At 46.5% G+C, this 13,228-nt stretch overlaps 1 protein-coding gene across 1 annotated transcript; it reads left to right on the top strand.

Moving 5' to 3' along the window:
• The first annotated feature begins 3,902 nt into the window (after positions 1 to 3,902).
• LOC117043348 (cytosolic 5'-nucleotidase 1B-like) lies at positions 3,903 to 11,972 on the top strand. The gene is made up of 6 exons (XM_033142911.1): positions 3,903 to 4,389; positions 4,989 to 5,156; positions 7,100 to 7,229; positions 8,852 to 8,974; positions 10,018 to 10,202; positions 11,344 to 11,972. Exons 1-6 carry the CDS (start codon positions 4,231 to 4,233, stop codon positions 11,704 to 11,706), a joined length of 1,128 nt encoding a protein of 375 aa, XP_032998802.1. The 5' UTR covers positions 3,903 to 4,230; the 3' UTR covers positions 11,707 to 11,972.
• The last annotated feature ends 1,256 nt before the right edge of the window (positions 11,973 to 13,228 follow it).

The following is a 13,228-nucleotide window of genomic DNA, read 5'->3' as shown; positions in this document are numbered from 1 at the left end:
ATACTGTCCTAGCGAAATGAATCTTGCAGATGGATTCACAAAGCCCTTGAGTTTCCAGAAACACGAGGTTTTCTGTGATGGGTTAAATGTTGAATGAAAATGCATATATGTCTACCCAGGATTGCGAACGAGAGGGGGTGTCAGGTTTTCTGGGCATCATAGAGTTAATGATGCAAGAGGCGTTCTGATCCTGGGAGTTTAGCCTTGCCCACTGTGATACGGGCACTTTCCTTTGTCTAGAAGAAGGGGAGGTTTGGTTTCACTTTCCCCTTCGCCTCACTCTGTGTTCAGTGTATCGTTACTGCTAGATGTGAGTTTGTTAGTTTGCTGCAAGCATGCAGCTCAAGTCTGTAGGACTTGTGTGTGTGTGCTACTAAATAAAGCCTAGTTTAGTTTAGTAGCACTGGCGTCTGTCAAGTTATTTCACGACGCCACGGAGCAGACCTCAACAAGCCATTCGTCGCTGCGATTCAACTCTGCTAAACTCTGCTGAACGGAAGAACGCTCAGGGCGCAGCAGAAGTGTGCCTGGGCGCCATTGATGTCGGGGACGATCGTAAAGGTGATTGATTGCAGTGCCGGCCAGCAGCACTACTTGGGTCAAAGTTTTATGACCCAATATCAACACTATTCAAAACAGGGCAGAACCAGAATGATGCTTTGCCGAAGTCTCTCAGATTGCCTGGTATGGACCCAGGGTAAGAGGCGGCTGAGAGAGCTGCAAGAAGGCGGGGACCTTCAGTTCTCGCAACTGCCTCATTGGGGCAAGATCTACCAGGATGAGTTGTTGTGCTCACTAGCCCTCAGCTGTTTGGTTTCTTTGAATAGTAGGTTCCGGCTTCCGCCCAACTTTGGGGGGACCCATTGCACATTGGGAAGAGGCCGCAAGGCCCATCACAGCCACAGGGATGCCCGATGAGGCCCACCACAGCCATGGGGAGGCCACGTCACACCTGCATGGAAACTGAAGCTTGCAAGTGACAAAACACCGTGGTTTAAATGTTCAGGAACATTATATCCCTGCAACAAATATGTAGGGAGGACGTGCAGACTGTCTGCAATAAATCAACAACAACTGCGGCCTCATTGCACTAATTATCTGGAAAGGCCTGTGCAGTGAATAAAAGGCTGCATACAACTAAAACGGTGGATTGATTTATCAAATCAGTTATTGTGGCCAGCCTGAAATCACTAACTGCATTAAGACTGAGAATAATGAGGGGAAATGAACCACTCTTGTAATCAGAGAAGGTAGCTGGATTGGAGCGAATACATCACGTTAAAAACACTCAGGAAATGCCCCTCTCCTGCTCATGAATTAGTCTGAAAAGGTTTGAAAGGCCAACATAAAAAATAAATCTTAATTTTCCACCACAGATGGTGGTACTAATCTTGCAGAAATTCTGCCCCAGTTTGAAAAAGACTGTGTGCTAAGACTATCAACAGAGAATATAATGAACAGAAAGTATTAAAGCCTATCCCGAGCGCAACACACTTTTCAAAAACCTACAGCACAACCCCTAAGCACATTTGCTTGGAAGTACGTCCCACGGAAGTCAATGGGACCTACCATATAATAAGTCTGCACACGATTACAGCATATATCATGACATTTCTCTGGTTATGCTCAGCATGGATGTGTCGGCATTGAAACTAAAACATGCGTGTGATTTTTTGGAAGCTCAAAATGCAAATTCATAATTTACAAGGGAAGAGATTTTGCCACTTACACACTGGTGCTCACCAGAGTTAATTTCTTAGACGTGTAGGAAGTCTCCACTTCCACCGCCCAGCTTGGACACTGAGGTCCAGCTCCAAGGACCTACTGGTGGTTCCCTCACCGTGAGAGGTGAAACTACAGGGAACCAGGCAGAGGGCCTTCTCGGTAGTGGCGCCATCCCTGTGGAATGCCCTCTCATCAGATGTCAAACAGATAAACAACTATTTGACTTTTAGAAGACATCTGGAGGCAGCCCTATTCAGAAAAGATTTTGGCAGCATATAAATAACAAAATGATGACATACTGTTGTAAACATACAGTACAGTTGTTGTTGTTGTTCAGTCGTGTCCTACTCTTCGTGACCCCATGGACCAGAGCACGCCAGGCACTCCTATCCTTCACTGCCTCTCGCAGTTTGGCCAAACTCATGTTAGTAGCTTCAAGAACACTGTCCAACCATCTCATCCTCTGTCGTCCCCTTCTCCTTGTGGCCTCCATCTTTCCCAACATCAGGGTCTTTTCCAGGGAGTCTTCTCTTCTCATGAGGTGGCCAAAGTACTGGAGCCTCAACTTCAGGATCTGTCCTTCTAGTGAGCACCCAGGGCCGATTTCTTTAAGAATGGATAGGTTTGATCTTCTTGCAGTCCATGGGACTCTCAAGAGTCTCCTCCAGCACCATAATTCAAAAGCATCAATTCTTCAGCGATCAGCCTTCTTGATGGTCCAGCTCTCACTTCCATACATTACTGCAGGGAAAACCATAGCTTTAACTATACGGACCTTTGTCGGCAAGGTGATGTCTTTGCTTTTTAAGATGCTGTCTAGGTTTGTCATTGCTTTTCTCCCAAGAAGCAGGCGTCTTCTAATTTCGTGACTGCTGTCACCATCTGCAGTGATCATGGAACCCAAGAAAGTGAAATCTCTCACTGCCTCCATTTCTTCCCCTTCTATTTGCCAGGAGGTGATGGGACCAGTGGCCATGATCTTAGTTTTTTTGATGTTGAGTTTCAGACCATATTTTGCGCTCTCCTCTTTCACCCTCATTAAAAGGTTCTTTAATTCCTCCTCACTTTCTGTCATCAAGGTAGTATCATCAGCGTATCTGAGGTTGTTGATATTTTTTCCGGCAATCTTAATTCCGGTTTGGGATTCATCCAGTCCAGCCTTTCGCATGATGACAGTACAGTAGGCTTGTGCAAAGTAGCTGCAGCCATTCAGAGCTTACTGACAAATGCAGTTTCTACAAAGATTTGTCACGACGTATCATTTCATGACGTGTGCACAGCAAACATGTAAAAGTATGGATCAATTCTTAGGTCCAGTCAAAGGTTTCTTCTGTGAGTACTAACAGTCAAATTCACAAATCAGATAAGCCATAGTCTTTATTGATCATTAGCAAAAATTCCATCATTATGACAGATGATTATGTGCATGGTAGGAGGACTTGCATTCTGCAAGGTTTTGCTGTGGGGACGGTTAGTATGGAATGTAGATGGGTGTAGTGAACCCCGGCCAGGCCAAAAGGCAGGGGATGAATGAATAAATGAATGAATGAATGTAAGTGACAAGAAAGGAGATTCCAACTAAAAGTCAGGAAAAACTTTCTGACAGAGCTGTTCGACAGTGGAATGGTCTCCCTGAGGAAGTGGTGGGCTCTCCTTCCTTGGAGGTTTTCAAGCAGAGGTTGGATGGCCATCTGCCATGGATGCTTTAGCTGTCTGCATTTCACCTGTAACTGCATTTCATGGGACTGGACTAGATGGCCCTTGGGGATCCCTTTCAACTCAACAATTCTACGATTCCAATATTGTCCCGCCCTCCCAGCAGGTGTCATTTTGCGATTTTATAAAAGACGTCTGAAGGCAGCCCTGTGTTCAGGGAAGTTTTTAGTAGTGTGATGTTGCAATGTGTTTTTACTATTTTTGTTGTTGTTGTTGGGAGAAGCCCAGAGTGGCTGAGGCAAGCCAGTCAGATGGGTGGCATATAAGCAATAAATAATAATAATAATAATAATAATAATAATAATAATAATAATAATAATAATAATGTTGTGCGTGTGATCTCCAGCCGGATCCTAATCGTGAGATGCGAGTCTCCCTTAACACAACCCTGCAGAGTTAAGCGCGCCTAAACGTCCACTGCAGGAAAGGTGCGCCACTTTGTGCGCACGATCGCCGCCCGACCGGTTCGACGGCGCTTCCTCCTCTAGCCTGGGCGAAAAGGCACCGGCGCTCCGAGGCGCAGCTCTGCTTCCTCCTCACGTCTTCCCCGCCCTGTGCCTGGGGGCAAAGGGTGTGGCGGAGAGAGGCGCGGACGGGCGTGCCGAGAAGACGGAAAACGACGGGGCCCGAGGCAGGACTGGGCATGCCCTTTCTTTCCCCCTCTAGCCGGAGCAGTTGCCGGGGCGTCCGAGGGGTGCCTGGCACTCTGCGATTCTTCCCTCCCCTTGCGGGTGCCCTTTCGGCCGGCTGCGCGCCGTCGAGCCCCAGCCAGCGACGCCAGGCCGGAGGATGAGCGGCTGCAACCCGGACAAAGAGGACGAGCAGCGCGGCTCCACCGGCTGCAAAATGGAGCTTCTCTCCGAGGAGGAAGTGGCCGTCGCCGAGCTAGACTGGGAAGCGGCCAAGGCTGCCTACGAAAGCCTCGCCTCCACTAAAAGACCCCGGCCCGTGAGTTTGTTTGTTTGTTTTAAAAAAAGTACATTGCAAGGCCACGGGGTTTGTTGTTGCTTTTTACTCGGGAGTAAGAGATCCCGCCCTCTGGGGTCCAAGGAAGCGTGCAAAGGGTAACAGCAGCATCAACTTGCTTCCTAGGAGAGGCTGCGCAATGGCGCAAGCGAGTCCTTCCTTCCCCTAAGCCCTAAATGGCTGTCCCTTTCTTCTTTGTACCGCTGCTCCTCGCCCCAAGTGGTTACACGCCCCTCGCTGCTTTTCTCTGTAAAACAATTCAGACTGGCCTCCATCTCTCTTTCTCATGCGCCCCCCCCCTCCCCGCGCGCTCGTACCCTTCCTGCGCTCCAAATCTCTTTCACACATACACACCATGGACGTATCGGGGGCGGGCGGGCAGGGATTGGGAATAACTGCCGCCCCCCCCCCCAAATCAAGTAAATATATAAAAATAACTAACGGAGGTTCTGCCTCCCCACTTAAAGCCTGCCCCCCTCCTAACGTAAATCCTAGCTGCATCCATGGCACACACACACTCTTCCCCCATTAAGGCTGTCTCCTCAATAATGTTATCCTCGTTATTATTTTGCCTCCCGCAGCCCAAACCCCAAAACGCCATCACCATCGCTGTTTCCTCCCGGGCTCTCTTCGATATGGTGGAAGAGAGGAAAATCTACGAGGAGCAAGGCGTGGAAAAGTATGTGGAGTATCAGCAGGCAAACGAGAACGTCACCCTGAAGCCCGGCCCAGCTTTTGCCTTGGTGAAGGTAAACCAGCTTCCTCTCAAGCAGTCCAGTTCTATAGGGGCTACATATACATCTACATATATATAATTCTCTGCATCTCAGAGCTGCAATTCTCCTTCCCTGCCACCCAGTTTTCCTCCCCTTTCCCTGCCTCTGCCCAAAAGCAATAATCCGGCTGCATGTTACATAATCCTGCTGCCAGATAAACACACAGACTTTCAGAGTGAGAGCAAATAGAAAAGATGGCCTTCTGGTTTCTCTGGTGGTGGTTCCTTGAAAACACACACAAAAATGATGTTTGGGAGTTCCAGCCCACTTTTTACTGAGGGGCTGGGAGTGCTAAATGAGCGTACCAAAAACTGAGAGTGAAAGTTGAGGGAGATATTGATTCCCATTGTGCCTCGTAATCCTAAACGAGACCAAGTAAAAAGCAGAGATGATCTAGTTTACAATGGTTCATTCTGTTGAGACTGGGATAAAGATCTGTGTTTTAAAAGTAGCTTAGCACACAAAGGGCAAAAGCAACATATGGCTGTTAATGGAAGATTTGGAGCTCTGCTAGAGCATGTGTTCTGCATGTATCCAACGACTGTCTCCAGCCTCTCTCGGCAGAGCTGGAAATGTCTCCCATCTGAAACACTTAAGAGCTGCTGTTTGGCCCGTGTAGACACTATGCAGCTAGAGGGACAAATGGTCTCATACCATAATTAGGCAACTTCCTATATTCTGAGACCCTACCTGCCCTCAGACTGTCTCGCCAGAGTGGTACATGCTCTGGTTATCTCCCGCTTAGACCTTGGTTACCAGATGCCCCCCGTTTCCCGGGGACAGTCCCTGGATTTACAAATCAGTCCCCATGCAAAATCCATGGAAGTTGAAAAGTGTCCCCGGATTCATTGAAAAAAATCTGGTAACCTTAGCTTAGACTACTGCAGTGCGCTCTACGTGGGGCTACCTTTGAAGGTGACCCAGAAACTACAACTAATCCAGAATGTGGCAGCTAGACTGGTGGCTGGGAGCGGCCGCCGAGACCACATAACACTGGTCCTGAAAGACCTACATTGACTCCCAGTACGTTTCCGAGCCCAATTCAAATTGTTGGTGCTGACCTTTAAAGCCTTAAACGACCTCGGTCCAGTATACCTGAAGGAGCGTCTCCACCCCCATCGTTCAGCCCGGACACTGAGGTCCAGCTCCGAGGGCCTTCTGGCTGTTCCCTCACTGCAAGAAATGAAGCTACAGAGAACCTTTTCGGCAGAGGTGCCCACCCAGTGGAATGCCTTCCCATCAGATGTCAAGGAGATGGGTGACCATGTAACCTTCAGAAGACATCTGAAGGCAGCCCTGTATAGGGAAGCTTTTTAAGTTTTAATGTTTTATCACTTTATTATTAATATTATTATTTTGTTGGAAGCCACCCAAAGTGGCTGGAAAAACCCAGCCATATGCGTGGGGTGTAAGTAATAAATTATCATCATCATCATCATTCCTAACTGTTTTGAAAGCAATACTGGCAGCATTCTCTGCAGTGTGTAAACACTTCCGTTTTCTTCATCGCTTTCATTTTTGCATGCAGTAGTGTCTACTACATTCTGCTCAGTAATTGGGAAGGATTTCCTTTCTCTTCTCCCCACCCACCCCTGAAAAAAAAGGAAGCCAAGCCGAACAGCCTTGGGTATATACAGCTCTAGGATAGCTAACGTTACAATTTATAATCGTAGGTGCCCAAACTGAAAACAGTAAGACGCACTTCCTTCCGTAACTGTTGGAAGGTGGGGTTTGGGTTTGTTCCTTTTGCACCAAAATTTAACAGGCCCGCTTATTAATAGAACACATTATGGAAGTTCAGCTGGCAAGTGCATTCTTTTTCTAGGCTGCTTCTCGCATTGTCCTGGTCAGAAGACCTGATGAAACCAGCTAAAATTGAGCCGATGCATGAACTCTATATGTTTGCCCATCCACAGGCAGTTGAGCTGGTGAACGCCCGACTCCGTGAGCTGTATCCAGACGATGAAGAGCTCTTTGATATTGTGCTTATGACTAATAACCATGCTCAAGTCGGTGTCAGACTTATCAACAGCATTAACCATTACGGTGAGTCTGGAGGGCTTATGTTCCTGCCCATCTGGCTGTGCTGCTGCTACTTCCCCGTCACTCTTGTCACGTTGTCTCACTGTTGTGCGCCATTGAGTGCCTCCTCAGCAAAACTCGAGAGAAGGCTGGGTTTCTTCCTGCACCTCTGTGCAGAATCCTGTGGGATTTCTGGATCCCAACAGAGGCTAGGGTAGCCCTAGATTAAAGATATATCTCAAAGAAGTACTTGAGTTGTGCCTGGCAAGATTTACTTGCCAGATATAAGAAGCTGTCATAACTGGCTCCAAATGTCCCACAGATTAATGTTGTTGGACATCTGGCAACCTGGCTGAAAAGCAACATGGTTTCACCCTCGCTCCACAACTCCTCCTCCTCCTCTCCAAGATGATTTGTCGCATCTGCCATGTCCCCACCCCTGGCCTTGAAAAAGGGCTGGATTGGGAAGCAATGCAACTGAAAGCTGCAAATGAAGAACTGCAGAGCTAGGGGAGGAACACAGGGGACATAGATGGAATTGAAAATGGCAAGGAGGAATTGAGTGACGAACTAGCTAGGGCTGGGTTGGGTGATCTGTGGCCCTTCCAGATGTTGGTGGAATGCAAGTCTCACCATCCCTGTCGATTGGCTATGATTGCTGGGGCCAATCCCTGCACTGGGGCGACCAGGTAATTGGATTTTGACTGGCCTTTCCGGGGGTTTTGTGTGCAGCATCTGATTTTCCACTTACGTGTGACTTTCACTAATCCAGAGTTTAGGGGATGGTGGAATAGAGCAGGCTAAGGAACATGGTGGTAGGAGCTGTTGTCAAGTGGGGTACTACCACCCCTGCCTGACCACCACAATGATGTAGCCGTCTGTTCCCAAATTTATCATTTGGGGAGATGCCAAATTTATTCTAAAGTCGTCCGTGGCTGAGAACAAATCAAATGCTTGTCCCGTGTAATTATTAAATTGTAAGTAACTGTATGTAGCCTAGGGACGTGGGTGGCGCTGTGGGTTAAACAACAGAACCTAGGGCTTGCTGATCAGAAGGTCGGCGGTTCGAATCCCCGCAATGGGGTGAGCTCCCATTGCTCGGTCCCAGCTCCTGCCCACCTAGCAGTCCGAAAGCACGTCAAAAGTGCAAGTAGATAAATAGGTACCGCTCCGGCGGGAAGGTAAACGGCATTTCCGTGCGCTGCTCTGGTTCGCCAGAAGCAGCTTTGTCATGCTGGCCACATGACCCGGAAGCTGTACGCCGGCTCCCTCGGCCAGTAACACGAGATGAGTGCTGCAACCCCAGAGTCGGACACGACTGGACCTAATGGTCAGGGGTCCCTTTACCTTTACCTTTTTAACTGTCTGTAGCAGGTTGCAACAAAATTCCAGGAGGCCGAGTCCATAACTCTGATGCTGCTCTCCTGCATGATGGTGTGGCAGATCTCTTTCAGATTCTCATGTAGAGACCATGAGACATTAACATCGGATTGGAAGCATATCTCACCTCTCCCATTTAAACCAGCTCCTGACATGCCTCCCAAAGGAGAACACAGCTGCCACATAATTGTATTGCAAGAAAACCTGTGTATCTTGTGCATCAAATGATTCTTTTTTAAAAAAAAAAAAATTCTTATCCATTCCAGGCCTGCTAATTGAAAGGTTCTGTATGACTGGAGGGAAGTCTCCCATCGGGTACCTAAAAGCGTACCTTACGAATCTGTACCTTTCTGCTGACTCTGAAAAAGTTCAAGAAGCCATAGAAGAAGGTTTGGACAAGTTCTTTTCCTTGCTTCAGTCATACACTAGCCCAAGGGTCACCAGCCTTTTAGGACCAGCAGGAACATCCTGAATTTTGAGCCCCAGGACATGCAGCGTGGTAGAACACAGTTGCCTTACACTTCGTACATATTTCAAGTATATCAGTACAAGAATGTGCTTCTGGGCTTTCATCCAAAGTATTCTACAGACAACTGTAGAAATGAAGAATTATAATAGTAAGACGGCACCTTTCATCAGGCCAATGCCATTGGGTTTAAGAAAATGGAAGTTTTTCAGTTACAGGTGAAACTCGAAAAATTAGAATATCGTTGAAAGGTTCATTTCTTTCAGTAATTCAACTTAAAAGGTGAAACTAATATATGAGCTAGAATCATGACATGCAAAGCGAGATATGTCAAGCCTTTATTTGTTATAATTGTGATGATTATGGCGTACAGCTGAAGAGAACGCCAAATTAACAATCTCAACTTTGAGGTTTTCATCAGCTGGATGCCATAATCATCACAATTATAACAAACAAAGGCTTGACATATCTCGCTTTGCATGTCATGAGTCTATCTCGTATATTAAACTCCAGTAGCTAATGAAAACAATTGTTTACATAAATGGACTTTTCCACAATATTCTAATTTTTTGAGCTTCGCCTGTACATATGAGTCCTAATTATAAGTGATGAAAGCATGGCCTCCTAGTGAGCAAACTCAGTTGACATAAAAATGAATGCAGTCTGAATTTTGTGTCCAGTGTGGGACTTGCTCCTAAGCAATTGTGCAAATGGTGATTGCAGCCTTGCAGCACAATCGGATGCATTTTTTGCATTCAGTGGGGGTTATTTCCTAGTGTGTATAGGACTGCAGCCTTAGGTACTCTAGAAAGTAGTGGTTTAGTCAGAAAATGTTCACTACATCAAGCACGTGAGCCCCTATGTTTACCACCAAGGTGTGATCCTTTATTATGCTATAATAACGATGTCCTTCAACGTACATGAGATACAGATACAGACTTAACGACTTCTGAAATATTTCCGCAGGAATTGCTGCAGCCACATTGTTCACTGGGAATAAGAACGTCCCTTACGATGACAAGCAACTCCGAGTAGCCTTTGATGGAGACGCTGTTCTGTTTTCTGACGAGTCTGAAATAATTGTGAAAGAACATGGCCTGGATAGGTTTTTTGAGCACGAGAAACTAAATGAGAATAAGCCTCTGGCACAGGTATAGTGGTCAACGTTTGCTATAATTTTACCCCCTAAGTTACTGGAAGCCTTAACAAGCGTTGAAAGATCTGTGGAAGAATCTTAGATTGGAAACAGATTCTGTTTTAAAAGAATAACAATAGATCTTTAACGTCCTGTCCTGATAACGTTGGGTACCCTGGTAGAACCACCCAAATGTTTATAGTCTCTAAGAGAATGACAAGGAAGGAAGCCAACGTTCTCTTATGTTTAATGGAAGCTGCAGCTGGTAGTTTAAACCTACTGCTTCTGAAGGACCGTCTCCACACCCCATCATTCTGCCCGGACACTGAGGTCCAACACCGAGGGCCTTCTGGCGGTTCCCTCACTACGAGAAGTGAGGTTACAGGGAACCAGGCAGAGGGCCTTCTCGGTAGTGGCGCCCGCCCTGTGGAACGCCCTCCCATCTCATGTCAAAGAGATAAACAATTACCTTACATTCAGAAGACACCTGAAGGCAGCCCTGTTCAGGGAAGTTTTTAATGTGTGATATTTTCATGTATTTAAATCTCTGTTGGAAGCCGCCCAGAGTGGCTGGGGAACTAATAATAATAATAATAATAATAATAATAATAATAATAATAATTTGTTGTTGTTGTTGTTATTCTTGCCCCCAGGTCCAGGGTCTCCCAAACTTGAGTCTCCAGCTGTTTTTGGACTACAATTCCCATCATCCCTGACCAGTGGTCCTGCTAGCTAGGGATGATGTGAGTTTTAGTCCACAAACAGCTGGAGACCCAAATTTGGGAAACCATTGTTTAGTCAATGCTGAACTAGATGACTGACATTCAATGCCCTTTTTAAAAGTTGGGGAGGGGGGCGTTATTGGGTTGTTTTTGTTTTCATTTTGATTATGTATTTAGTCTTTTTTATATTGTGATTTTATGTTGTGCACCCAGCGACCTGTGTGTATAGGGCGGTATACAAACAACAACAACAACAACAACAAATAAATAAATAAATGGTACAGTGATCAAACTTAGCCTAAAGCAATCTTCTATGCACCTTTTCTCTAGCTAAAACTTTTATCCGTCCTTTACCCTTTTTACAGCCCTCATAGTTCTCTTCTGATTCACCAGTCTCCATATGGTAAATGTGTTTCTGATATTTTGTGCCTTTAGGGTCCTTTGAAAGGTTTCCTGGAAGACCTTGGACGAGTCCAGAAGAAGTTCTACGCGAAGAACGAACGGCTAGATTCGCCAATCAGAACGTATCTGGTGACTGCCAGAAGTGCCGCCAGTTCTGGGGCCAGAGTGCTGAAGACTCTCCGCAGCTGGGGAGTGCAGATCGATGAAGCCCTCTTCCTCGCAGGGGCACCTAAGGGACCAGTCCTGGCCAAAATCAGACCTCATATTTTCTTTGATGATCAGATGTTTCACATAGAGGGAGCACGGCAGCTGGGTACGATTGCTGCGCACGTGCCATATGGCATTGGGCAGAAGTACCACAAGTCCAAGCTGAAAGACAGCCCTGCCAAAAATTAAAGTTGCTTTTTTTTAGCTTAGCCTTGAATGCGGTGTTGAGTCTGAAATTTCCATTCTTGGACTTTTATCAAGGTTTATATTTAAGTGTGACCTCCAGTTTCCTGATCTATTTTTAGAGGAGATATATATTTTTACTATAAATATATATTTTGGGGAAAGTTGAAATACTTGCATATACACTCCTTAAACGGATTGGGTTTTAGTCGACCTTTCTAACTTGGGCTCTTTGGCTATTGGGAAATATTACCATTGTAATACTTAAATCATTCCCTCTGCTCTACAGAACCATGAACGTAACAGAAGGCCATGCATTCGTTGCTGTGTCTTGACGAATAACCAGTGCCTAGTGCACACTTTGCACAAAAGCTATGGAAATACGGGATTCTGTATGTGTTACTGCTTTATTTGACAAGTCTGTTGCCCCATGTACACACCGGCTAGACTGCAGGATCCAAGCCAATAGAATGCAATCCAAATGAAATCAATAGTTCCCATTGATTGGAATGGGATGCAAATAGCACTCCTTTCATTTAGTAATTCTGAATACAGGCCCAGTGCATTATCTAGAACTTGAGCTGTGCTGCATTATCATGCACACAGACACCTGCTACCACAAACACCAAAGCGGCAGTATATATAACTGTTAATGGCAGTCAGTAGATCGGGCCCTGCCTTCTGTCTAGTGCGTCACATGGTTTATGCTGCGTGAAAGTGGTATAAACCAATTAGTAAATGTCTTGTGATTTATAGGGATACACACGTACCCTCTTCTTTTTTAAACTACTTGTCTGGTTTAATAAAAGCGGCTTTTAGAGACGTAATCAGCATTTTTCTATCTATTCAAGAGTCTTTTAAAGGCGTATTCATGAACGGTTGTCCCGTAGAAGTATAAAATATACATTCTTGTTTTAAGTTGCGCTATTGAAATGCATGCAGCAATTATTACATCCCTGATATTTCTAGGCTAATATTTCTAAGCACTTTTAAATGTATCTTGCATAACCTCTGCACTGTCACTGAATTAGACTGCCAACATTTCATTCAACTGGGATTGTATGGCAAAATCATTTGCTCCTAGAGAACCACCCATGGAATGAGAATAACCATTTCTTCAGCCCTCTTTTAAGGACGTAAGGCAGACGTCTGTGCTCAAAGTGTATTCAGGCATTTGTATTTAGGTCCCAGTGCACCTTCCAGCTCCCAAAACAGAAAGCACTACAATTTATTCTCTGTTATCATGCAGAGGAGCGACCAGCGTGGGAGGGAGGTGGGCGAGCGGGGGATGAGGGAGCGGTGCGGGGCTTTGCGCGCCCTTCCCAGCGCTCCAGCTGGTGCTCCGGAGGGCAGCCGGCTTGCAGCTCGGCCGCCCATGGGGGCGCAAACGCCCGGCGGCCCGCCCGCCCATGGGGGCGGGCACAGGTTCGGGAGGGGGCGCCCGGTATGCTGGCGGGCTCACGGGGGCGCCCCTGGGGGGCCTGGCGCCCTGGTGTGCCGCGCCACCCAGCCCCTATGACTGGAAAGG

This window comes from Lacerta agilis, chromosome 3 (genome assembly GCF_009819535.1).
Source record: "Lacerta agilis isolate rLacAgi1 chromosome 3, rLacAgi1.pri, whole genome shotgun sequence".
Classification (NCBI taxonomy): Eukaryota; Metazoa; Chordata; class Lepidosauria; order Squamata; family Lacertidae; genus Lacerta; species Lacerta agilis.
Note: the sequence above shows the minus strand (reverse complement) of the source record. Positions and strands in the feature narration are given on the sequence as shown.

Bases quoted from the DNA above. Each gene is read 5' to 3' on its own strand.
- LOC117043348 (XM_033142911.1), top strand. From the start codon at position 4,231: ATGAGCGGCTGCAACCCGGACAAAGAGGACGAGCAGCGCGGCTCCACC. The intron at 7,230-8,851 runs GTGAGTCTGGAG...TATCCATTCCAG, and splicing joins CAACAGCATTAACCATTACG to GCCTGCTAATTGAAAGGTTC. The intron at 10,203-11,343 runs GTATAGTGGTCA...TTGTGCCTTTAG, and splicing joins AGAATAAGCCTCTGGCACAG to GGTCCTTTGAAAGGTTTCCT.